Genomic DNA, 22,922 nt, shown 5'->3' with positions numbered 1-22,922 from the left:
TAAGAAGTAAAATCTAAGAGGTTTTAAGACTTAAAGAGCTTTTTCCCATCTCTAATAAATGTAGGACACAGATGTGTCAAGTCCACAGCTTCCTTAGCTTTAATGTTTGTGTACAGGAGTGGGTCCCAGAACAAAACTGGTCTGATAGCAGGTTGTAGTTAGAATAGTAGTAAAATCTGCAGCATCTCCTAGTAGATATAGCAGTAACTAGTATTAGTACCATTAACATTATCAGGAGAAGTACTGAGGAGTAGCAGCAGTAGGTAGTAGAAGCAGTAACTGTAACAGATAACGGCATCAGAAATACTAGTAGCAATAGTATTATCTGCAGTAGTACTAGAAGTATTAGTACTGTGACAGTATAAATAGGTTTGTTCACCTGCTGTGAATCCAGAGTTCCTGTGTTATTAGGTGAAGGATGAGTCACCTGACGGCTACAGTTCTTCTTCTTCTTCAACCAAATCAGTGAACAAAGCAAACCTGCAGCAGAGCCTCAGGTGAGTCACCTTCAAACTGATTCCACTTCACATTCAAACACCAAACCAACCATCGCACACGTAACTTCATTCTCCCTAATGTTTGGTAAATGCAGAGCAGATAGAAGAAGAATCTCATGCTGTTAAAGAGACGTGACAAGAGAACAAAACTCCCTTTGGTTTATAAGACTTTCAATTCAATTCCACTTTATTTATATAGCACCATTTCAAAACAAAGTCATCACAAGGCATTTTAAATAAATTCAAGACTATAAGGATGTATAGAGAAAACCCAATAATTCCCCCTTGAACAAGCCCTAGGCAACAGTGGAGAGGAAAAAGTCTGGTTGGGGTGAGTGGAAAGTGAAGAGAGAAAAGAACAGAGCAACAAAAAGCAACAACAAAACATCGAGCAGGTTGGTAGGACCAGTAGCTGCACACTGGAAAACACACAGCTCCAAAGCTGGGGACACCTGCAGAAAGGGACAGAGAGAGGGGGACAGAGAATGACAAAGACAACTACGGGAGAGAACACACAGAGTTAATGACATACAGTGGTGACAATTGCGGGATGAGAGGAGAGATGGTCAAGAGGAGGAAAGGAGCTCAGTACATTGGGGGGTGGGTCCCCCAGCAGTCTAAGCCTATGGCAGCATAACTATAACTAACTATATGCTTTATTAAAAAGTAAGGTTTTAAGCCTAGACTTAAAAGTAGAGAGGGTGTCTGCTTCCCGAATCTGAACTGGAAGCTGGTTCCACAAGAGAGGAGCTTGATAGCTAAAGGCTCTACCTCCCATTCTACCTTTGGAATTTCTGGGAACCACAAGTAGGCCTGCATTCTGAGAGCGAAGTGGTCTACTGGGATGATATGGTGCTATGAGGTCTTCTAAATATGATGGAGCCTGACCATTCACAGCTTTATATGTAAGAAGCAGGGCTTTAAATTCTATTCTAGATTTAATGGGAAGCCAATGGAGAGAAGCTAGTGAAGGTGAAATATGATCTCTCTTGCTAGTTCCAGTCAGCATTCTTGCTGCAGCATTTTGGATTAATTGCAGGCTCTTTAGGGAGTTACTGGGGCATCCTGACAGTAGGGAATTACAGTAGTCCAACCTAGAGGTAACAAATGCATGGACCAGTTTTTCGGCATCACTTTGAAACAGGATGCTCCTAATTTTGGCAATGTCCCGTAGGTGGAAGAAGGCTGTTCTAGAGATTTGTTTTATATGTGAGTTAAAGGACAGATCCTGATAAAAAATAACTCCAAGGTTCCTTGCAGTAGTACTGGAGGCCAGACTTATGCCATCTAGTGTAACAATATGGTTGGACATCATATCTCTGAAATTTTTGGGCCCAAATACTATGACTTCAGTTTTGTCTGAGTTTAGAAGTAAAAAAATTGTGGGACATCCAGGCCTTTATGTCTTGTAGGCTTGAAGCTTTATTAACTGATTATTTTCATCTGGTTCCATAGATAAATATAGCTGGGTATCATCAGCATAACAGTGGAAATTTATGGAGTGTTTTCTAATAATGTTGCCTAAAGGAGACATATATAAAGTAAAAAGTATTGGTCTTAACACAGAGCCTTGTGGAACTCCATAGCTAACCTTTGTGTGCATGGAGGATTCATCATTAACATGAACAAATTGAAATCTATCAGATAGATAAGATTTAAACCAACCTAGTGCAGTTCCTGTAATTCCAATTTCATGTTCCAGTCTCTGTAATAAAATGTTATGATCAATTTACTGTATGTGGAAAAACCACAACATTTCTCCACGGGACCAACGGAGGAAAATTCCTGCAGATGAAACTATGTATCACAGTCCATCAACAGTGTTATTGTACATGAACCAACAGCAGCAGAGAGAAGAGGGAATGAAACATGTGTCTACATGCAGACAGAGAAAAGATCCAGATCAGATCAGATCTGTGGACAAACTACAGCAACACAGTTTACTCAACTCTGTCTCCAAAAAATCCTGTTTCCATACAACTACACTGTCACAGCTTTTAGTAGTTATGGTTTTTAAAAACATAATGATCAGATGTTGGTAATTTACATCAGAATAATACAAAGTCCGTATTCAAGTAAAAGTACAAGTACTTCGCTAAAAAGAGTAAAAGTACATCTTTACAGTCTTTACACAGATTCAAGTACTAAATACTAAAGTTGTTCAACAGGCTGCAGATTGTACTTCAAGTAGTACTGCACTTAAGAAAACCATGTATTTCACCAGTACTGACTGTGGTGTTGATATGAATTCAATTCAATTTCAATTTATTTATAAAGCATCTCAAGGCACTTTACATAATAAAGAGCACAGAGATATGAATGAATGAGTCTAGTTCAGATCAGATGTGTAAACTCTCAAACAGCTGATCTGATGAAGTCGCCCCAAGCTTTTCATTTCCTGTGAGGAGCAGCGATTCCTCCTGAGGAGCACGATGAGACACCAGCTCAGCATCAAACAGGAGGCACTTCAGCATCAAAGCCCAGAGTTAGTGAGTTTGATGGAACCAGATCCTGGAGCTGATTCATTGAACCCAGTTTAAAAGTCCATCTTTAATGTTCTGGCCCTGGCTGGTAAACACTGGGACACTGTTTGTCCAGTAGACGTTGACTTTCTCACATTGAACTTGAGCCTGAATCCCACATGTCTTTATATGTGTGAGCATCTGAAGGTGAAATAAGCTGTTTTCATGCTCATGTGGTTGATGCTGCAAACCAACCAAGTTTCACTTTTTTCAGTGCATCTTGCAGCAGCTCACAGTTCACAGACACATGTTAATCTTTAACCAAGCAGCTCAATAAAACCTCAGTAGAAATGTTCTCAACTGTTTTCTCCTCTGTGTGTTTTTACTGTAAACTTCATTATATTAACTGAACTAAATCCTCTTTTGTGACGCGTATGATTACAGCTGTAAACCAGCAGCAGGATGAGCTCAGTGAACCATGAGAGGAATCAGCAGGTTGCAGAGGTGACAGAGTTTGTGTAGAAGTTTAAAGAAGGTAAATATGAATCTGTCACTTTCATTTAATAGACTAAACTCACATCTGGTGGTTTATCTGTTTGGAAAAACAAAGAAACATTTTTTTTTCTTTTTTTTGTTTTTCTTCTCTTTTTTATTAGGAAGTGCAGCCTTTGGTGTCTACATCTCTATGAGAAGTACATTCAGATGGATTTTGTTGTAAACTGACAGTTAATCACATGACAAATCGTTGCAGCTCTTGTTCCCGTTTCACTTGTTTGTTAGCTTGTCTCTCCGGGACAGGAGTCCAGGTCAGCCCTCACGTTACCTTGGCTCATAGCAGCTGCCTGAGGTTAAACAGAACAGGTTTCTATTTAGGCGGTGAAGGAATTCATCCAGCTGTTCACTACCTTCATCCCAGTGTTTCCCTGCTGCCTCTTCACCAGCACCTACATACACCTGAAACTAGAACTGGAATATTTTTAAGCTGTAAGAAAACTTTTAGCACTCAGGAGACCTTCATTTCAGGGTCTGGATTAAAGTGACCAGAGCCTTCATCTAGTGAACCTGACTCTTTTCCATCCACGAGGAGAAGCTACAGACACTTTGAAGGAACCTTATCTAATTAAACTTAAAGCAAGGAAGCTTTTACTTTAACAGCAGATGTTGCACTTTATTTAGCAGATACAAAAGCCAACAGCAAACAATACAAGTGTTCAAAATGATAAAATCACTAGAAGAATCAGTCACAAATGTCTATTCTTGTCGTGTCTTAAACATCATTCTGCATTAAAACTCCTCAGCATTTGAAGCCAACAACTTTTTAAGAAGTTGTTGTTGAAAGTCTCTGGTTGAAGCATGATGTGATTATCTGCTTCCCTTCTCTGTGTTGGACTCTCATCTCCAGGCCTGATGGCCTAACTGCCCATGAAAGTCTCACCAGGTCAGGTGGAGTCTGGGATTTCTTCTGCTGGTCTCAGTGAGTGACACAGTGTCTCCATGCAGTTGAAGGACGAGCAAAGAACAAGGGTTTTAATACTCTTGTTCCTTAGCTTCTGTCAGTCACACTTGTATCGTGAGGCCTAAAAGGCTTTTCAGGTTCCCATCGATGTCTGTTTTTCAGGCCTCTTTGACTCTGACAGAGGGAGACAGATTACTGCTGAAAACTAACAGCACCTTCTGCATAAAAAGACCTTAAAGCACCAGGCTGCAGGAGCCTTTTAGGTTCAACGTGACTTTAACACAGGTGGTTTGTTAACGAGGTAACTGAGCTGCTGGGAGAGAAGCTGCAGTGTTACATGTCTGTGTGTGGTCACACAAGATGAGAGAAATAAAAGTGTTCACATGAACAGAATCAGTCTGAGGAAACTCGTGTCACCACTTCAGTGTCTGAACAAACCACACAATCATCCTGACACAGCGTCTGATGACTGATTACACAGCAGCAGGAGACTGACGCTCACTGAAGAGACACACTACAGGAATCTGTAGTGACAACAGACAAACACACAGCTCACTTCTTTACAGCTACAATTACTTTGGTTTGACAAAGCAAATGTAACTTCATAGATTAAGGACACTGAGAACACACACAGTTACACAACTCTCCACATGTTCAAACAAACAATAAAGCTGCAAAACTCCCCTCATGCAGAAGAATGAGAGTCTCTGGCTTGAAGCTGTGCAGCAACTCAGTAACAAGGTGCACAACATAAAAACGTAGAGATATTAAATGAGTTGTGCTCATTGTATGACAGTATTAGTATATACAGCACAGAAGGATCTGACAGGGACCTGTGGGGAAAGCTGGACCTAAATAGTGAGAGGAACAGGTGCAAACAATAAAGAGAGATAACGAAAGGTAAAGCTGGAGGAAAGGACTAGGAACAGGAAGCGGTGAAAAGGGGACTACAAAATAAAAGTCTGGGGCAGGAAGTAGAACTGAAGTCCAGATCATGATGGAAAAGTTTGTCCTGAGCTTTGACCATCAGTTTGGTTTTAAACACAAAGATCTCACATTTTCACAATGACGTGAGATGAGGTAACTCTGTGTCTGCTCCCTTCAGTGGATGCAACACAGTTAGACAAGGACGTATTTTATGTCCCCTTCTTTTTAATGTTTCTGTGGAGGATTTATCAAAGCTTTTGACTGACTGTGTGCACAAACGTGGCGTCTAACGATGGGATGAGGCTGCTGCTCAAGGTGCCATGTCACATTTCTGTTCCTGCTGTGTAGTGGAATCTCATGTACAGATGTATGTGTAGGATAATAGTGTCACAGGTGTGAGTCTGATTCGTGTGGCCCTGGTGGTCAGTACTCTTCCCTTTCGCCTCTCTCTCTCTCTCCTAGTCCCCAATCAGCCTCATTCCGCTCACTTGTTGCTTCCCCTTATATGCTCCGTTCACCCTTCCCTCTCTGCCAGATCGTCTTTCCTACCTTCCTGGTGACAAGCCTATCTCTGGTCCTGAAAATCCTCGCTAAAGGTCTAAGTTCAAGTTTTTGTCTGTTTCTTCTGAAAATTAGTTTTTCAAGAGTCTATGTTTTGTTGCTACTTTGTTTTACCTGCTTGCCTGATGACAGCGTCCCAGTGGATGCCTGTCTGTGTTTTCCTACCTGGTAAATTTGTTTTTGGAAGAAGCTTTTTGTATTAACCTTTTTAAGCAGGGTGTGAGTTATAGTCTGCTCCCCTGTGTTTTCTGTTGCTACTTATTTTAGTTGCCACTTTTTGTACTTTGTTCGGGTCTTCCTGTTTTTGTTCTCCTGGTTTTTTGCCAGCCGCCTTAACTTGTCCTCTCCTGCCCTACCTGATCTCCACCGTAGCTCCACACCTCTGTCCACAGTAAGATCTCTGATCCTGCCTATTTTTCCCCGTGCCATAATTTTGTCACTCACCTGTCTTTTTTTCCTCAGAGTTCCCTACCGCTTCCCGCCCACCTCGACCTCCGGTCCCAAGTCTCCTTCCCCGGTTACCTTCCCCATTAATAAACTGTTTGCTTTCCAAGTCCTCTGTGTTCTGCTCTTTTCTGGGTCCAATCCAAAAACCTCATTAAAACGTGATAAATAGAACACAAACTAAGCTCAGGTTCTTCTCTCAAATGTGGAACCGTTGGTGTCTTAGCTGATATGTAAAATATGCGACGACATAAAATGTCTTTGTGTGTAGGTGTTCATTTTCTGTTTGTGTTTCCTGGACTGTAATAATATGTTCAGCTGGTTAAGACGCTTCTTCCTCTTCTTCTTTAAACACACCAACCCAACCTGCAGCGGAGCTTCAGATTAGTCACTCCACCTTCACTCTGAGCTTGTAACAGTGTAACACAGAGAGAAAGCATGTTTCCGTGCACAATGAAATTCTTACTTTGCCGTCCACACTAAATATCATTCAGTAAAGTAAAATAGAAATAAAAAATAAGAGCCAAAAAAAATAAGAGCAATAAAAAGTGAGGTAGTGCAGTTCTGAAATAATGAATGTGCAAAAATGTAAATCAATGTAAACAGTTATGTCCATGGTTGCAAACTCCTGTCAGCTGTTTAGGAGTCTGATGGCAGAGGGGAAGAAAGAGTTCTTCAGTCTTGAAGTCCTGCATTTCACAGTTCTGTACCTCCGTCCTGAGGGTAGAAGTGTGAACAGTCCGTACGGGGGGCGGGAGGGGTCGTTGAGGATGGAAGCCGCTCTCCTGTGGACTCTGCGGTGGTAGATGCTCTGCAGAGAGGGCAGTGGAGTCCTGGTGATCTTCTGCACAGTCTTCACTCTCTGCAGGCGTTTGGTCCATGGCAGTAGTGCTGCCGTACCACACAGTGATGCAGTTGGTCAGGACACTCTCAATGACGCAGCTGTAGAAGTTGTTGAGGATCTTAGGCAACATGCCAAACTTCCTCAGCCTCCTTAGAAAATACAGCCACTGTTGGGCCTTCTTGATCAGCTGCGTGACGTGAAGTGTCCAAGTCAGGTCCTCACTGATGTGGACACCCAGGTATTTAAAGTTGCTCACCCTCTCCACTTCAAGCTCCCGGATGAACAGTGGCTTATGCGTTCTCCTCTTCCACTATCATCTCCTTCGTCTTGTCCATATTGTGGGTGAGGTTGTTGTCTCCGCACCATGACACCAGACTGGCCACCTCCCTCCTGTAGGCTGCCTCGTCACTGCCAGCAATGCGTCCTATCACTGCGGTGTCGTCCGCGAACTTCAGGATGATGTTGTCCTTGTGGGAGGCGACACAGTCATAGGTGAACACGGTGTAGAGGATGGGGCTGAGTACACAACCCTGTCGCGTGCAAATGTTTGTAATGATACTGGCTGAAGTCCTATTACTAATCCTGACAGACTGAGCCCTGCCAGTCAGGAAGTCTAGGAGCCAGTCACAGAGGGTGGGGTGCAGACCAAGTGTGGACAGTTTGTGGGTGAGTTTGTGGGGGACGACCACGTTGAAGGCGGAGCTGTAGTCGATGAAGAGTATCCTTAGGTATGAGTCCTTATTTTCCAGATGAGAGAGGGAGTAGTGGATGGCAGCAGCAATGGCATCTGAGGTGGACCTGTTGGGCTGGTAGGCATACTGCAGGGGGTCAATAGTGTCTGGTATGCTGCTCTGGATGTGGGCCAGCACCACTCTCTCGAAACACTTCATGATGATTGGAGTGAGTGCCACTGACTTGTAGTCATTCAGGCAGGTGGGTGGGCTCTTCTTAGGCAGGGGGACGATGGTCATGGTCTTAAAGCATGAAGGAACAGTGCACTGGCTGAGGGAGAGGTTGTAGATGGAGTTGAGAACATCAGCCAGCTCGTTGGCACATGCTCTGAGGGCCTGCCCAGGAATGTTGTCTGGTCCTACTGCTTTACGGGGGTTGATATTCCTCAGAACTTTGTGTACCTGGGTCGTTGAGACGGTTGGTGGAGGGGAGGGGGGTTGGGTGGTCCAGGTGTGTGTGAGCCCCCCTTCTGCAGTGTAGCTGGGGGCCTCAAAGCGGGTGTAGAATGTGTTGACGCTGTCTGTTGAGGTGATGTTGTTGGTGGTGGTTCTGTAGTCTGTGATGTGCTGCAGGCCTTGCCACATCCGCCCCGAGTCAGCAATAGAATAGAAGCTGTCCAGTTTCTCTCTGTACTGCCTCTTGGCTGCTGTGATGGCTTTTCTCGGTCCATACTTCACAGCTTTGTACTCGCTTTCATTGCCTGATCTAAATGCAAGAGCACGCAGCATGTGACGTACCTGACTATTTATCCAGGTCTTCTGGTTGGGAAACTTCCTGATTTGTATGGTGGGCGTGATGTTATCGACACAAGTGCTGATGTACCCAGTCACATACTCAGCATTATCCTGTACGCTGACGGAAGAGTCCTCCAGGGTGGCTGCAGCTTTAAACACATCCCATTCTGTCGGAGCAAAACAGTCCTGCAAGGTGCTCTAAGTCTCTGTGGTCCAGAATTTAACCTGTTTGGTGACAGGGTGTGTTTGTTTCAGTCTTTGTCTGTAAGCAGAGTACAGGAACAAAGAGATCTGGTCTGAGTGTCCAAAGTGGGGGCAGGAGCAGCCCTGTATGCACCACGTATGTTTACCTTCAATCAACTGTTTGAGTCTTCAAAGCAGGAATTGTTCATTCCACACCTGAGATTTATCACGTTTCTTTTACAATATGCATCGTGAAGAGAAATGATTTGTTGATTGCACTAAATGTCTGTATACAGTAATGAAACTGTCTTCCTGTGTGGACGTTCTCATCTCTGACACAGTCATATGGGCCACTGTCTGACTGCTGCAAGTTCTTCAGGATGATGGAGAAGTTTCCCGTGTTGTAAAGATCAGGAAAACTTTCCACTCGACCTCTAAATTTCCAGCAAAGTTAAAGACAAAGTAACAAACAAACGGAAAGTATCAACTAAACGATCCAGGGGTGAAGAAAAAACACTTATTCTTTTGACTTGCGCAAAATCCTCTTCTAAAACATATATTTTAGAAGAAAAAAATACATAAAACAAAAGAAGAAGAGGAAGAGAAAAAGGAAAAACCCAGCTGTAAGTTGTTAAAGTATTTGTACGAGGTTTGTGAAAAGTAAACCTGACTAACCCAGATAGTACCAGTACTTCCTGATGCATAGGTCATTACATGTGACACTTTAAACCGATCAAACAGGAAGTAAAGAACTTGTCTCAGTCTGATGGACGGAGCAGCATCACATCAGAGCTGTGCTGGGTTTGTGACTCTGAACCTGACCATGGATCTGCTTTGGATGATCCTGCTGGTGGTTCTGGTCTGTGCAGAGGACCAGAATGTGACAGAGGTCAAAGTGGAGCGGGGTCAGGACGTCATCCTGAACTGCTCTCAGGACATTTCGGACATCTACTGGTACCTGGAGGTCCACAGTCGGCTCAGAGGATGTATTGTTCGCAGTTTTTCTGCCACAGACTCCCGTCCCATGTACTGCTCTCCTGAGTTTAAAGCCAAATATTCGCTTGTGGCAAACAGACATGTGGTTAGAGACGTCACAGCAGAGGACTGCAGGCTGCACTTCTGTGCCAAGAAGACACGTAACATCACTCACTTTGTGGACACTTTCCGCCTCGTCTCAGGTAGAAACATGTTTTTTTAAGGACGACTTTTCCGTCACACATCATTTCAGCAGGTGTTTTTAGGTTTCTGTGAATTCAGGCTTTGAATACAGCACATTGTTTTTAGATGTTTAGCAGAGCACATTTCATTCAGAACTGCATGCGTCACACAAACAACTTTATCTTCATTAATAAAAGGTGTTAAAATAAATGCAGAAGGAAATGATCTTGTGGCGGAAATGAAAGTTTCTGTAGTTGAGTACATCTACACCCGTGAGCACACACAGACTGATGGCAGCATCACACGTAGCTGCCATGATCTACATGTGGTTGTTAGTGAAAAGGGGAGAAAACATTTGTGACCTTGAACCAAAAGGTGAGTTGTGTTTTTAGTCCATCAGCAGCTTTTGATTTTCTCTTTCCTCCTTCCAGATGTTCCCACTACTTCACCCACCAGCAGCTCTGAAACAAACAACGCTGACATGCAGCACAGCTGGAGCAATCTGATGGAGCTTGTGGTGTTCATCTCCTCCACCATCAATGCTGTCCTTAACCTCGTCCTCGCCATCTGTGAGTCAACCATAAGAGACGCTGTGGTGTCCTTAAGTTGTGTCAGTGTGGAGGTAAAGTGATTCACCTGAAGCTGTGCTTGAAGAAGAAGAAGAAAAAGAAGAAGAAGGACCTTTCACCTTTCACCTGTGAGAACACAGAGACTCTGGTGACAGTGCAGGTTAAACACAATGCTCAAGTTAATAATGGTATTAATACTTGCTGCTAGTACTGCAATCTATGTAACTGCTGCTACACATACAAACATATATACTGAGCAGTACTGCTCTTGTACTGCCCTCAGTGCTTTATCTGTGTGTTTCAGTACCAGGAGATCCAGTTCTACAGAGTCCCCCCTCCTGCTGATCCTGGGCTCAGACTGACATCACAGCCAAACAGGATCAGGAACAAGTTTAAGGGGCCGAGTCAGAAATGAATTCAGCAGAGAAGTGAACCACTTTATTTTCCTCCTTACATTTCATCTCTTTCCTGTAGGTGTTTACATGTTAAACACGTTGTTAGGAATCATGATGATGTCCTGAAGAAAAGTCAGAAGCTGTAAAAGAATGGGAGCTTCCTCCTGCACTCTCCCTGTGAGGCTTTTCTGGAACCAGTACAACTTGGAAGGAGCATGAACATGTAACATCACTGCAGATGTCGGGAGAACAAACTGAAACAGAAAAATCGTGTCAGGCCGGACATTTCATCATTCAGCACAAAATGACAAACGGACGACCAAAGCAAACGGAGAACCAGATCCCAGTCTGAGGGAGACCCGTCCAGTTACTTATGAACTCTCTGTGTAGTATTTCTGTATGTAAATGTACTAGTAACTATCATTTTAATCCAGTATAAGTGATGAATAAAGACACTTATATTAATAAAGGAGGAATGAGCTACATGTGGGAGTTTCCTTTGTTCCTCAGCAGCAGAAGAACAGGCTGAGATCATCATCAGCTGCTTTCATGTGCTGTGTATGCGTATGTGTGTGATGACAGTGTGAGGGTTTGTGTAAAGCACCTGCCACTTTTAACAGTAACACGCAAAAAAGACACAAGAAAGTGGATAATGTCCTCTCCTGGACTTTTGATCTGGACAAACTTTAGCCATGTACCTTCTTGTCCTTCTCCACCCTGACATGAAGGAAGGAGCCCACACCCACAAAACCCCAGCGTGTAACTCAAAGCTTAGGGTCACTGGGACGTCCTGCATGCTGACACACCCTGAAGGCAGCACAGAGCAGAGGACAAATTCATGTTTCATCAGCAAGTGGAGACGGAATTAACATGGACATGTTCACACGGTGAGTTTCATTTCATTTGAAATGTTAATGTTGATGGAAATTTCACTCACACTCAGAGTGTAAAACATCATAAAATGTTTTCTCTGTCATGATGTTTTACTGCTTTGTCCAAAAAATGTCAAATTCCCATGATGCAACTAGACACACTATGATGTTTTTGTTTTTTATTTTTTTTATTGAGTGTGAATTAAATTTAGTTTGAGGTGACAATCCGTGTGTTTGTGCACAGATCTGGACTGACTTTGGATCATGCTGCTGTACAGTGTGAACACAGGTAAGTGGATCAATGTGAACATTATTGTCTCTGTGCTAAATTGAAAACAGAAAACTTAAATTCAAACCTGCCTTAGACCTGTTCACCAGCTGTTCTTGAGCTTTGGATCACATGTCATGCTCTTTATCATCTGTAGATGTTCAAAATGCACAGATGAATATTCATTCTGAGGAGGATTGTGATTTAAAATACAGTCTACATGGACCCTGAACTCTAAATAAACTGAATCTATCAAAAGTATGAACATCAAATCCCCCCAGGAGGAGCAGTGAACTTAGTTTTTTAAACTTGGACTGGATCACATGTTCTCCACCGTGGTTTGGGTTCCACACGAAACAATAAGGGTGATTTTACAGACTCAACCAGGGTCTCGTGGGTCATTAGGGAGGTGCTACAGGTGAGCCAGAGGGAGGTTCAGGTGTGCAGGTGTGAAAAAGAGACAAGACAGGGACATTTAGTGACAGGAGGTAAAGACCCAGGTGCAGCACAGAACCACCACACTGACTGTTGGAGGTGAAAGGATTCTGGACTGTTGACTTGGTTCTGACCCAGAAGAATCTCTCAGCGGGCTTCACGTCCCTCTGAAACCTGAAATCTCCTCGACTGTCGGCAGCTGAGACCAGAGCCACAGAACAAACATGAGGAGAAACAAGTGTTTTAGGTCTTCAGTTATTTCCTTCCCCACAAAATCAGATGTGGGGACAAGAGACGACAATTCTTCAAAGGAGGACACGACTACTTACCATTTGTCTTTATAGAAATTATCTTTATTTTTTTTACTTTCATTTACCTCAAAAACATGCTAAAACAGCACAGAGAGACAATGTCACTTTCTGTCCCCATCTTTGTTTTTGTGGAGAACAAAATGTGACGGCTGAGATAGGACTAAATGAAAACCTCAAAAAAACATAATAAACCCGATTATTTGTCCCAGGACCAGAAGTTCAGAGGTCGAGTGGAAAGTTTTCCTGATCAGTTCAGAGATGGAAACTTCTCCATCGTCCTGAAGAAGGTCCAGGAGTCAGACAGTGGAGTCTATGAGTGCAGCATTTCAGATGTGGTCCAGGAGACAGTCCACGTCAATGTCTCAGGTGAGTGTCCATCTGTTTCAGTTCTGCACTGTCCTCTGTGGTTCAGTGTCTCTGTGCAGTGACACTGACACCTGCTGGACAAGATTACAAATTAGAAATCTGACATGCAGCTAAACAAATGTCCTCATGAACATAAGCTTTGTTGTTAATAAACTGTTAATAAACACTAAAAGATGTTTAAGTGATGGAAACATGAATCAGGGATGATCAGCTCTGACCTTTGACCTTGAACCTTCAAACTCTGCTTTTATTTTGGTAGCTTCCTGTTCATATAAACTGTAGGTTTTCTTTAAACTGTCAAATAAAAAGTTCATTAAAATCTGATGTTTGAGTTTTTTTGCACAAGATGGAGCCACAGCTGTAACTGCTAGTACCAGTACTACTGTATTATTTACCAATGCTACTACTGCTCTTACACGTACTGTACAGCATCTACTCCTGCTGTTACACCTTCTGATGTGCACGTCAGCAGATGTCCGGTAGGTGTTTGTGGTTTAGATCTGAAGTACAGACCTTTTCTCAGTGTGAGGACGGAGCAGCTTCAGATCAGAGCTGTGCTGGTTTTAGACTCTCTGTAGTTTCTGATACTGAACCTGATCATGGATCTGCTTTGGATGATCCTGCTGGTGTTTCTGGTCTGTGCAGAGGCCCAGAAGGTGACAGAGGTCAAAGTGGAGCTGGGTCAGAACGTCACTCTGAACTGTTCAGGGGATAATTCCGACACCTACTGGTACATGGAGATCCACAGACAGGTTCGAGGATTCATCAGTCGCACTTTCCTTGAAGATCCTGCAAGTACTCAGTACTACGTTTATACTTTCAGGAGCAAATATTCAGCTTTGGAAAACATCCTCACAATCACCAACATCACAGCACAGGACTGCAGACTGTACTACTGTGCTAAGAGACTAAATGACAAGATTCAGTTTGAGGACACATTTAGCATCATCTCAGGTAACAAACATCTCTACAAATGGTAAATGTTCTGCACTGTAAAACACTTTTCTACCTATTAGCTCTCAAAGCGCTTTACACTGATTCTTATTCACCCATTCACACTCTGAATCACACACACACTCACACACCAATGAGGGAGCTGCTATGCAGCTGGTCAACACTCACCGAGAGAAACTAAGTTGGGGTTCAGTGTCTTGCTCAAGGAGACTTTGACATGTGATTGGAGGAGTCGGGGATCAAACCAACAACTGCGAGATTGGTGGACGACCGCTCTACCTTCCTGCATCAAACTCGCCCACAAATGTCCTTTCACGTGCTTCACACTAACACACTGACACACTGATACACTGATACACTGATGCACTGACTGCTATTTCCCGTGTTACTTCCTGTCCTAAGCATCTTTATTTGTTAACTTTCACTTTGTCTCTTTGAGACTTTGTCCTGACATCTTAGCTTTTAGCGTGAAATGTCAGAATCTTCTCCCATGAAAATCCTCCTCATCAGTGATGAACTTCTCTGCAGCTTTGACAGCATCACTTTCAGCTTTCAGGATGGACACAAACACCAGAAAACACTACAGTGGACAAGAGTTTTTAATCTGTCAGCAGGTTCCCTGTTCCTGCTCTGAGCTAATGTCCCCTGTGTGCAGATGTCACTTTAGCTGGGTCTGTCAAACTGCCCAGTCAGTGATGAAGAACTTCACATCAGGTTTAAATATCACAACATGGATCTTCCTGTTAATCCTCACAGGGTCCAGTGAAGTCCTCAGCTCAGCATGACCTTGTTGAAGGTTGACTGGAGCTTGGTTGACAGAGGAAATGTCCTGTGGACATCATGACCCTCACTGACCTTCACCATCCACAAACTTTAAAATCAGTTCAGTGTGGACATCTTCATTTCCTCAGCATCCTGCTGCTGACTCATTATAAGAGCAGTGGTAGCTAAGAACCATCAGGTCAGACATCATTGGTTCTTGAACCAGGAGAAGTTCTGAAACCACCCAAATGTCAAAATGTTGATGTGTCTCCAGGTCAATTTTGAGCTGATGATCACTCACAGAGACATTTATGAGTCTTACATGTTTCTACATAGTACTGTGGTATATTTATTTTCACTTCCTTTATCTCTTCTTCTTCTCCCAGATGTTCCTGTTATTGCGTCCACCAACATCTGTGAAGAAGACGACCAACAGCAGCATCAGAACGAGTGCATCATTTACCGCTGTGTCTTCCTGAACGTCTTCTTTGTCTCAGTCATAATCTGTGAGTCTCTGCTCATTTTTAACCAGAGCACATTTTATAATGTCCTGCAGTAGAAATATCACGAGTTGCTGCAGACTGATCCAACAAGAATCTAAATGTAACTACAGTTTGATTTATAGTTGATGTTGCTACAAACCATTTTAGTAACAGATTTCATGTTGAATTTGAAGCACAAACCTTTATCCAAAGTGACTCACACATAGCAGAGACAGCTCAGGGTTCAGTGGCCCAACACACTGACGTGTAGATAGGACGAACCAGGGGTCAAACCGCTGACCCTGATCATATGAAGTGAGTCAGCTGGATCTGTGCTGCAGGTCTGATTCTGGTGCCGCTCTGTGTGAACAAGATGAAGAAGAAGAAGCAGCAGAGTAATGACCAGGTGAACCACCCAGACACTGTGCAGGTAAACAAGCTACTGTGATAGTACTAATACTACAAGTGGTAGAAATCTACTACTAACACCACAGAAGCTTGTACTACACATTGTCTTCTACTACTGCTAACAGTACTGTCAGTGGTACTACTGTCCTCCTGTTGTGTGTTTCAGCCTGAGCAGATCCAGTTCTCCTCCTCCTGAGTTTGGATCAACGAAACATTTCTTCCAACCTGATGATGGTGATAATCTACAAGGAAGTGATTATAGTATTTTTACTTCATGACCACTGAGTGACATGTGGACCTGAAGGGTTCCCAGAGTATTTGTGGACTCTTCAGTTCATCTTGCTTTTCATGTCCCAACTCCACTTCTATAGTAGTTGTACTATGATAAACTGTGTGACGTTATATTTAATGTACTTTGTTGCAGTTCTGTGTACTCTATGCTCAAATACACTGCTACAGATCTGCCTTCTGTTACTGATAATAAGGATTATCTTGTGTCTGATTGTGTATTAAGTATTTGTCCTTATTGACTTGTGATATACATTTTGGCTACACAAAGTGTTTTTTATTGCTTTCAATCACAATCTGAAGAAGCAGCAGGTGGGGGGGCTCTGACGGGGGGGAACTGGATCTCTGCATACTGCAACACACAGGAAGAGTACTGAGTACCACACAGGAGTAGTACCACTCATAGAAATGGTAGTACTAGTAGAAAGAGATCTAGTACAGTATTACATAACCAAAGTGTGGAGATCCTCAGTGACCCAGGTGATGGTTTTTGATTTTTGATGACATCTCTCTTAAATCTAAGAAGTAAAATCTAAGAGGTTTTAAGACTTAAAGAGCTTTTTCCCATCTCTAATAAATGTAGGACACAGATGTGTCAAGTCCACAGCTTCCTTAGCTTTAATGTTTGTGTACAGGAGTAGGTCCCAGAACAAAACTGGTCTGATAGCAGGTTGTAATTAGAATAGTAGTAAAATCTGCAGCATCTCCTAGTAGATATAGCAGTAACTAGTATTAGTACCATTAACATTATCAGCAGAAGTACTGAGGAGTAGCAGCAGTAGGTAGTAGAAGCAGTAACTGTAACAGATAACGGCATCAGAAATACTAGTAGCAATAGTATTATCTGCAGTAGTACTAGAAGTATTAGTACTGTGACAGTATAAATAGGTTTGTTCACCTGCTGTGAATCCAGAGTTCCTGTGTTATTAGGTGAAGGATGAGTCACCTGACGGCTACAGTTCTTCTTCTTCTTCAACCAAATCAGTGAACAAAGCAAACCTGCAGCAGAGCCTCAGGTGAGTCACCTTCAAACTGATTCCACTTCACATTCAAACACCAAACCAACCATCGCACACGTAACTTCATTCTCCCTAATGTTTGGTAAATGCAGAGCAGATAGAAGAAGAATCTCATGCTGTTAAAGAGACGTGACAAGAGAACAAAACTACCTTTGGTTTATAATATGTAACAAAAACACCTGGACTTCACTTCCTGCTTGGTTTTCAGTTAATATCTTGAATATACCTCACAATGTGCTCAACTCTCTTAAGAGTTACAAGAGTCTAAATCTTTTTTTGTTGATACAAATTCTGAAAAACTAATCACAGACTCACCGGTCACTAAGAGAAAGTTCAGAACAAAGGATCCGTACAAGGTGAACTTGTACTGGCGTATAAGTAAGTGGAGATGCTTGTTATCATCGTTTTCCATAGAGCTGTTGTTGGGTGGACAGACGGGAACATCTGGGAAAAAGGACCAAGCTGAACAAAAGACTGACAGTGACATGAGACATTTGATATGAACAGATTCATGTGGCTTTTACAAACTAATCTGAGTTCACCAACAAACGTTCAGCTCCTCACTTTCAGACGTTCTAACATATTCAAGTTAACAAGAAACAAGAAATTGTGTCTTGTTGTTCAAAAATGTAAAATGAATAGATTATACATTTTAATGTACATTAATACCATGTAACAACCATGTGACCAACTGTGTGTGTGTGAGCCTGTGTCAGGAGATGAGATAAAGTCTAGGCTACATATGACAGGAGGCAACTGTGAATTATCTCATTTCCAGTTTGATGAAAGAAACATTTGTTAAAAACTACTGACCTGAGACCAGACTGAACGTATCCATGAATTGAATGCTGCCATTTATCCTCCTGCCACAGAAGTATAGTCTGCAGACGTCTGCTGTGATGTTGGTGCTAAGGACACATATTCTGCCTCACAAGTAGACAGTGCTACTGTTGGTTGTTTCCTTGTCTTCCATGCAATCAGACCACTGTTTTTGCTTAGACTGATACAATAACCTGATGTACTGCGTCTGTCCGTAGTGTCTGATGCCCAGTCAGCATCACTGTACACTATTAGACCGAATTTTCCCGTCTTTCTCTTAAAGTACAAACCTTGTTTTTCTGTACCCTTAAGATATCTGAACACATGCTTCACTGTGTTCCAGTGGGCTTCTGTTGGTTCAGCAAAATGTTGTGACAGTTTACTGACCACAAAACTCAGATCTGGTCGGGTGCAAGTGGACAGGTAGATTAAGCTTCCCACTGCCTCCCTGTACATTCTTGGGTTATTCATTTTCTTTGCATTTTCTGTGAAGTCTAGTTTTAGTTCACATGGAGTTTCCCTAGGTTTACAGTCTTGCATGTTAAACCTGTTCAGTATTTTTGACACATATTTTTCTTGTGACATCTTTACTCTTCCTTCTGTCTGTTCAAAATCGATCCCTAAGAAGTGTTTCAGCTTTCCCATGTCTTTCATTTTGAATTTTTCAGTGAGCATCTTCTTTACATCTTTCAGTATGCTTTCACTGTCTGCTGCTATGATCAGATCATCTACCCATATTATTAAGATCACCTTCCCATTATTGTTCTCCCTTGTGTATACACAGTTGTCAGCTGGATTCTGTCTAAAGTTGTTTTCCACTAAGCAAGTGTGTAACATAGCATTCCAATTTCTCCCTGATTGTTTGAGACCATAAAGTGATTTCTGTAATTTACATACAAGTTTGTCACCTGTTTTTGACCTTTTTTCGTAGCCTTCTGGTTGTTCAATGTATGTTTCACAGTCAATTGGTGCATGTAGGTAGGCAATTTTAACATCCATCTGGTGTAAAACTAAGTTTTCTTGAACTGCCTTCTGCATGACCACTCTTACACTTGTCAGCTGTGGGTGAAAATGTCTCCTCATAGTCAGTTCCTGGTTTCTGACTGTAGCCTTTCGCTACGAACCTTGCCTTGTACTTTTCACGTCCATCAATGTCCGTTTTTATTGCGTAGACCCATCTACCTCACACTGTCCTTTTCCCTGGTGGTAGCTGTGTGAGTGTGAAGGTTTTGTTCTCTTCCAACGAACTCATCTCCTCGTCCATAGCTCTTTTCCACTGCTGTGAGTCGGTTGATGATATGGCCTCCTCATAGTTCTGGGGTATGTTACATATCATTCTGTAACAAAAGTCAACACACATTTTAAGATTGTCCCCTGAGTACTCGGTCTCAAATTCCAATAGATGTGTTGGTTTCCTCCTAGTTCTTGGTGGGTTTCTTCTGATCATTTCTGTGTGTTTATCTGGGCATGTGGGCTCACTTTGTTCAGGTAAAACTTCTTGAACATCCTTTCCATCTTTTTCCACCATTACATCATTTTTGTCTTGGTTTTGAACCACAGGATACACATTCTCATACCCTGTGTGCGATTCAGAAGTTTGTGTTTCCTTCTCTTCAGGCGCTTTAGTTGTAAATTTCACCAACCTGTGCTTCTGAATCTTTTCTGTGTCTGGGTAGTACACAAAGTAAGCCGGGCTGTTTTTATCATAGCCAATGAAAATACCCTGATCACATCTGGAGTCTAATTTTCCACTCTCTTGCTTGTAAGCAAAACATATAGATCCAAATTTTTGCATCTTGGATAAATTTGGCTTCTTGCCTGTGAACAACTCGTATGCTGTTTTCTTTGTGTACCTATTGTAGCACCTGTTCCTCACGTACGTTGACGTTTGCATGGCATAGTTCCATAACTTATTGGGTTAATCCACTCTCTCTTAGTAAGCATCTACTCATCTCATATAGAGTTCTCCAACTCCTCTCTGCAGTGCCGTTTTGATGAGGTGAGTAAGGTGCAGATGTTTCATGCCTTATCCTGTTCTTTGTTAGCAATGTTTGGAAGTCTCGGCTTGTAAACTCAGTGCCATTATCCGAACGGATGCATTTTACCTCTTCATATGGTGCTATGTCTGCCAGGAATTTTTCTGTGGCTTTTACTGTATCACTTTTGGATCTTAGGAAATACACCAATATAGTACCTGAATAGTCATCTGTGAAGGACTGAGCATATCTGTACCCTTCAACAGTTGGTGTTGGCATGGGGCCAGCTAAATCAGTGTGGACTAGCTCTAAGGGTTTCTTTGCCTTTATATCTGGCTCCCTATTTCTCGTCTGACTGAATTTTCCTTGAGTGCACACTTCACATAGCTTGTCTGGTTTTGTGTGTCCCTTCATCCCCATTCCTCTCACTACACCTTGTAGTTTTTGTGTATCATCGTAATTGCAATGACCTAGAATTTCATGCCAGGTTTGAATATCATGACATACATTGCATTGGTCAACATTCTCTTCTACGGTTGGCAAGTAGTACAAATTTCCTGTCTCATGAATGTCTAACCTGCTGCCATCTTTGGTAATCAAGTGATTGTCCTCCCTTTTGAAAGTAATAGTCGCTCCTCCATTTGTTGCTTTCACTACTGAGAAGATATCTTGTGGGTAGGAGGGTACGTAGAGTGTGTCTCGTAGCTGTGCTCTGTGTTGTTTTCCAGCATTGTCCAGAAGGTAGATCACTGCTGTACCTCTTTTTTCCGCTATTCCACTGCATCTTGTCCTGTCGGCCAGCTCTACAGAATGAGAACCCGGTTGGAATGAAGAGTCGAAGTTGATTAACTTTCTTATGTCGTTGATAATGTGGGATGTCGCTCCTGTGTCCACCATGATGCCTTTTAAGTTTTTCGTACCTGCTGGTTTCTCCTTCTTTGAGTGCTTAGCCTTGAAGAGGTGGTCTTTATCCATCTCTTGGTTCTCTGCAATCTTTCTGAGATCATCGCGTTCTCCCTTTTTCTTGCAAATAGATTCTGTGTGTGTGTTGCTTTTACAGTGATTACACCACACTTTTCTGGAACACGTTCTTGCTTTGTGTCCTTTCGTTCCACATTTGTAACAGGTTACATCTTTCCTGTTGTGTGATTTAGTATTAACTCTTCCATGTAGTGTTTTCATTACATTATCTGTTGTCCCCGTTATTCTCATTTTTTCTGACTCTTCGTAGACTCGTAATCTTCTCTTAAAGTCTGCAAAAGTGACATTGTTTTCATTTTGTGTCACATGGACAGCTAGTGGTTTGAAGGAGTCTGGGAGCCCGCCTAGGATCATGGCTACAATTAGACCGTCACTCAATGGCTCGCCAGCATTTCTCAGAGCTGTAATAATGTTCTCTGCCCTTATAATGTAGTCTGTAACACTCTCGGTTTCTGCCATTCTTAAATTAGTTAGAGATGTGTACATGTTTATTATCCGTGGCTTGCTTTTTCCACAATAATGTTCCTTTAATATCTTCAGGGCTCCTCTACCATCATCACTGGCTTCATGCCGTATCAGCGAGAGGCTTCTATCGCATTTTTTCGTGCGTCTTCGGCTAGTTCTTCATCATTAGCATTAGCAGGCACATTCAGGATAGTGTCTTTTAGCTTTAGCACGTGCAAATATCCTAGGAATCTTGTTTCCCAAAGCTCATACTTAGCTTCTGTGCCGTCGAAGTAAAGTTGAGGAGTCGTGATCCCGGTCGCTCGACTTGCCATTTTATCAGTTTCTCTGTTCTTGCTAAATCGGCTTCTTTATCGCGCGTAATGCGTCGCGCCAAAAATGTCCGTAAAAGAGTCACTCTTAAGACGTTCACTTATCTTCCATATCTGGGCCCATAACCTGTTGAGAGCAGGAACACTTCGTTCACTCTGCGTGTGGAGATAAGGTAAAAATCACTCTGGTCTCTTTGGCCACACTACTACTCTCCTTTCGGCCACAGCGGATCATTGTCCGCATGTTGATTTGGCACAGTTTTTACGCCCTTCCTGACGCAACCCTCCCTAATTTTTACCGGGCTTGGACCAGCACTGCATCGCTGGGGAGGGGAAATGGGCTGTTAGGGGTTCAGGGTCTTGCCCAGGGACACTTCGACATATAGCCAGGGCCGGGGACTTGAACCTGTCAGAAAGGGGATCGAACCACTCACCCTGTGGTCCGTAAGCAACTGCCTTTACCAACTGAGCTATAGCCGCCCTGATGATTTATCTGTGTTTGTCTAAAAACACTTTAATCTGACCTGCGACGAGGATGGGATACGAACCCACGCGTGCAGAGCACAATGGATTAGCAGTCCATCGCCTTAACCACTCGGCCACCTCGTCAATTGGCCACACAATGAAACGTTTATTTAGCGAAAGAACAGCTTAGTCGGCTCTGTCCATCCAACACGGTCAATAATAACGTGACAACAGTTTTCTTCTTCTCTTCCCTAAAAGCTGTTTACCGTAATACAGGTAATGAGAAGGTACAGAGCATTTTGGGTGTAACACTACCGTATACAATGAGTAAAGAGCGCATATGATGTACAGACCTCAACTGACAGAAGCCACATTGCTGCACGTTGTGTCTACGAACATGCAGCTTTAAATGAGACTGAAACAATGATGTTCGGTCAAATGATGAATCAGCTGCTGTAATTCCAGTCTATCAGCAGATGTCACTGTTTGTCGTCACAGTGAGGAAAGAAACTCAATGTTTTACAAGGCTTCATTCGTCATCACTAGTTTTGATTGTACTAAAGAACATTTTAACAGGTGGCACAATCATTAGAAGCAGCTCTTCTATAACTCCACAACCCATTATGACCCTAATAATAAACACAGAATTATCACCTTTCTGACAGGTTCAAGTAAAAAAGTACAAGTAGAATTGGCCGAGCTGCTGTATTGGATTGTATTAGGTTGATTAGATAAATGGTTATAATGTTGTGTATGATCAGTGTAAAATGTTATGGTT

General features: G+C 42.6%; 1 protein-coding gene, 1 long non-coding RNA gene and 1 other non-coding gene across 6 annotated transcripts; 2 read left to right on the top strand and 1 right to left on the bottom strand.

The window, feature by feature from the left end:
* Positions 1–9,449: 9,449 nt before the first annotated feature.
* On the top strand, positions 9,450–12,454 carry LOC137125556 (uncharacterized). 4 transcript variants are annotated; one of them, XR_010914159.1, is made up of 4 exons: positions 9,450–10,018; positions 10,430–10,727; positions 10,872–11,849; positions 12,079–12,454. XR_010914159.1 is itself a non-coding variant. In XM_067501209.1 (2 exons), exons 1-2 carry the CDS (start codon positions 9,607–9,609, stop codon positions 10,627–10,629), a joined length of 612 nt encoding a protein of 203 aa, XP_067357310.1. In that variant the 5' UTR covers positions 9,450–9,606; the 3' UTR covers positions 10,630–10,857. The 4 variants fall into 4 exon arrangements, 1 of the variants encoding a protein (XP_067357310.1); XR_010914160.1 differs by having other exon boundaries at positions 10,430–10,695; positions 10,872–12,454; XR_010914158.1 differs by having other exon boundaries at positions 10,872–12,454.
* Positions 12,455–15,329: 2,875 nt separating this feature from the next.
* Positions 15,330–16,123, top strand: LOC137125582 (uncharacterized). Its single transcript, XR_010914170.1, has 3 exons — positions 15,330–15,436; positions 15,754–15,842; positions 15,987–16,123. It is a non-coding gene; the product is annotated as an uncharacterized lncRNA (long non-coding RNA).
* A 6,083-nt stretch (positions 16,124–22,206) lies between these two features.
* On the bottom strand, positions 22,207–22,288 carry trnas-gcu (transfer RNA serine (anticodon GCU)). The gene has a single exon. It is a non-coding gene; the product is annotated as a tRNA-Ser (tRNA).
* Between the last annotated feature and the right edge of the window lie 634 nt (positions 22,289–22,922).

Source organism: Channa argus, chromosome 4, assembly GCF_033026475.1.
Source record: "Channa argus isolate prfri chromosome 4, Channa argus male v1.0, whole genome shotgun sequence".
NCBI lineage: Eukaryota > Metazoa > Chordata > Actinopteri > Anabantiformes > Channidae > Channa > Channa argus.
The sequence above is the reverse complement of the archived record's forward strand: the minus strand, read 5'-3'. Positions and strand labels throughout refer to the sequence as shown.

Excerpts from the sequence above, each read along its gene's own strand:
- LOC137125556 (XM_067501209.1), top strand. The coding sequence starts at position 9,607 with ATGGACGGAGCAGCATCACATCAGAGCTGTGCTGGGTTTGTGACTCTG. Across the intron at positions 10,019-10,429 it reads CACTTTCCGCCTCGTCTCAG|ATGTTCCCACTACTTCACCC; the intron begins GTAGAAACATGT and ends TCCTCCTTCCAG.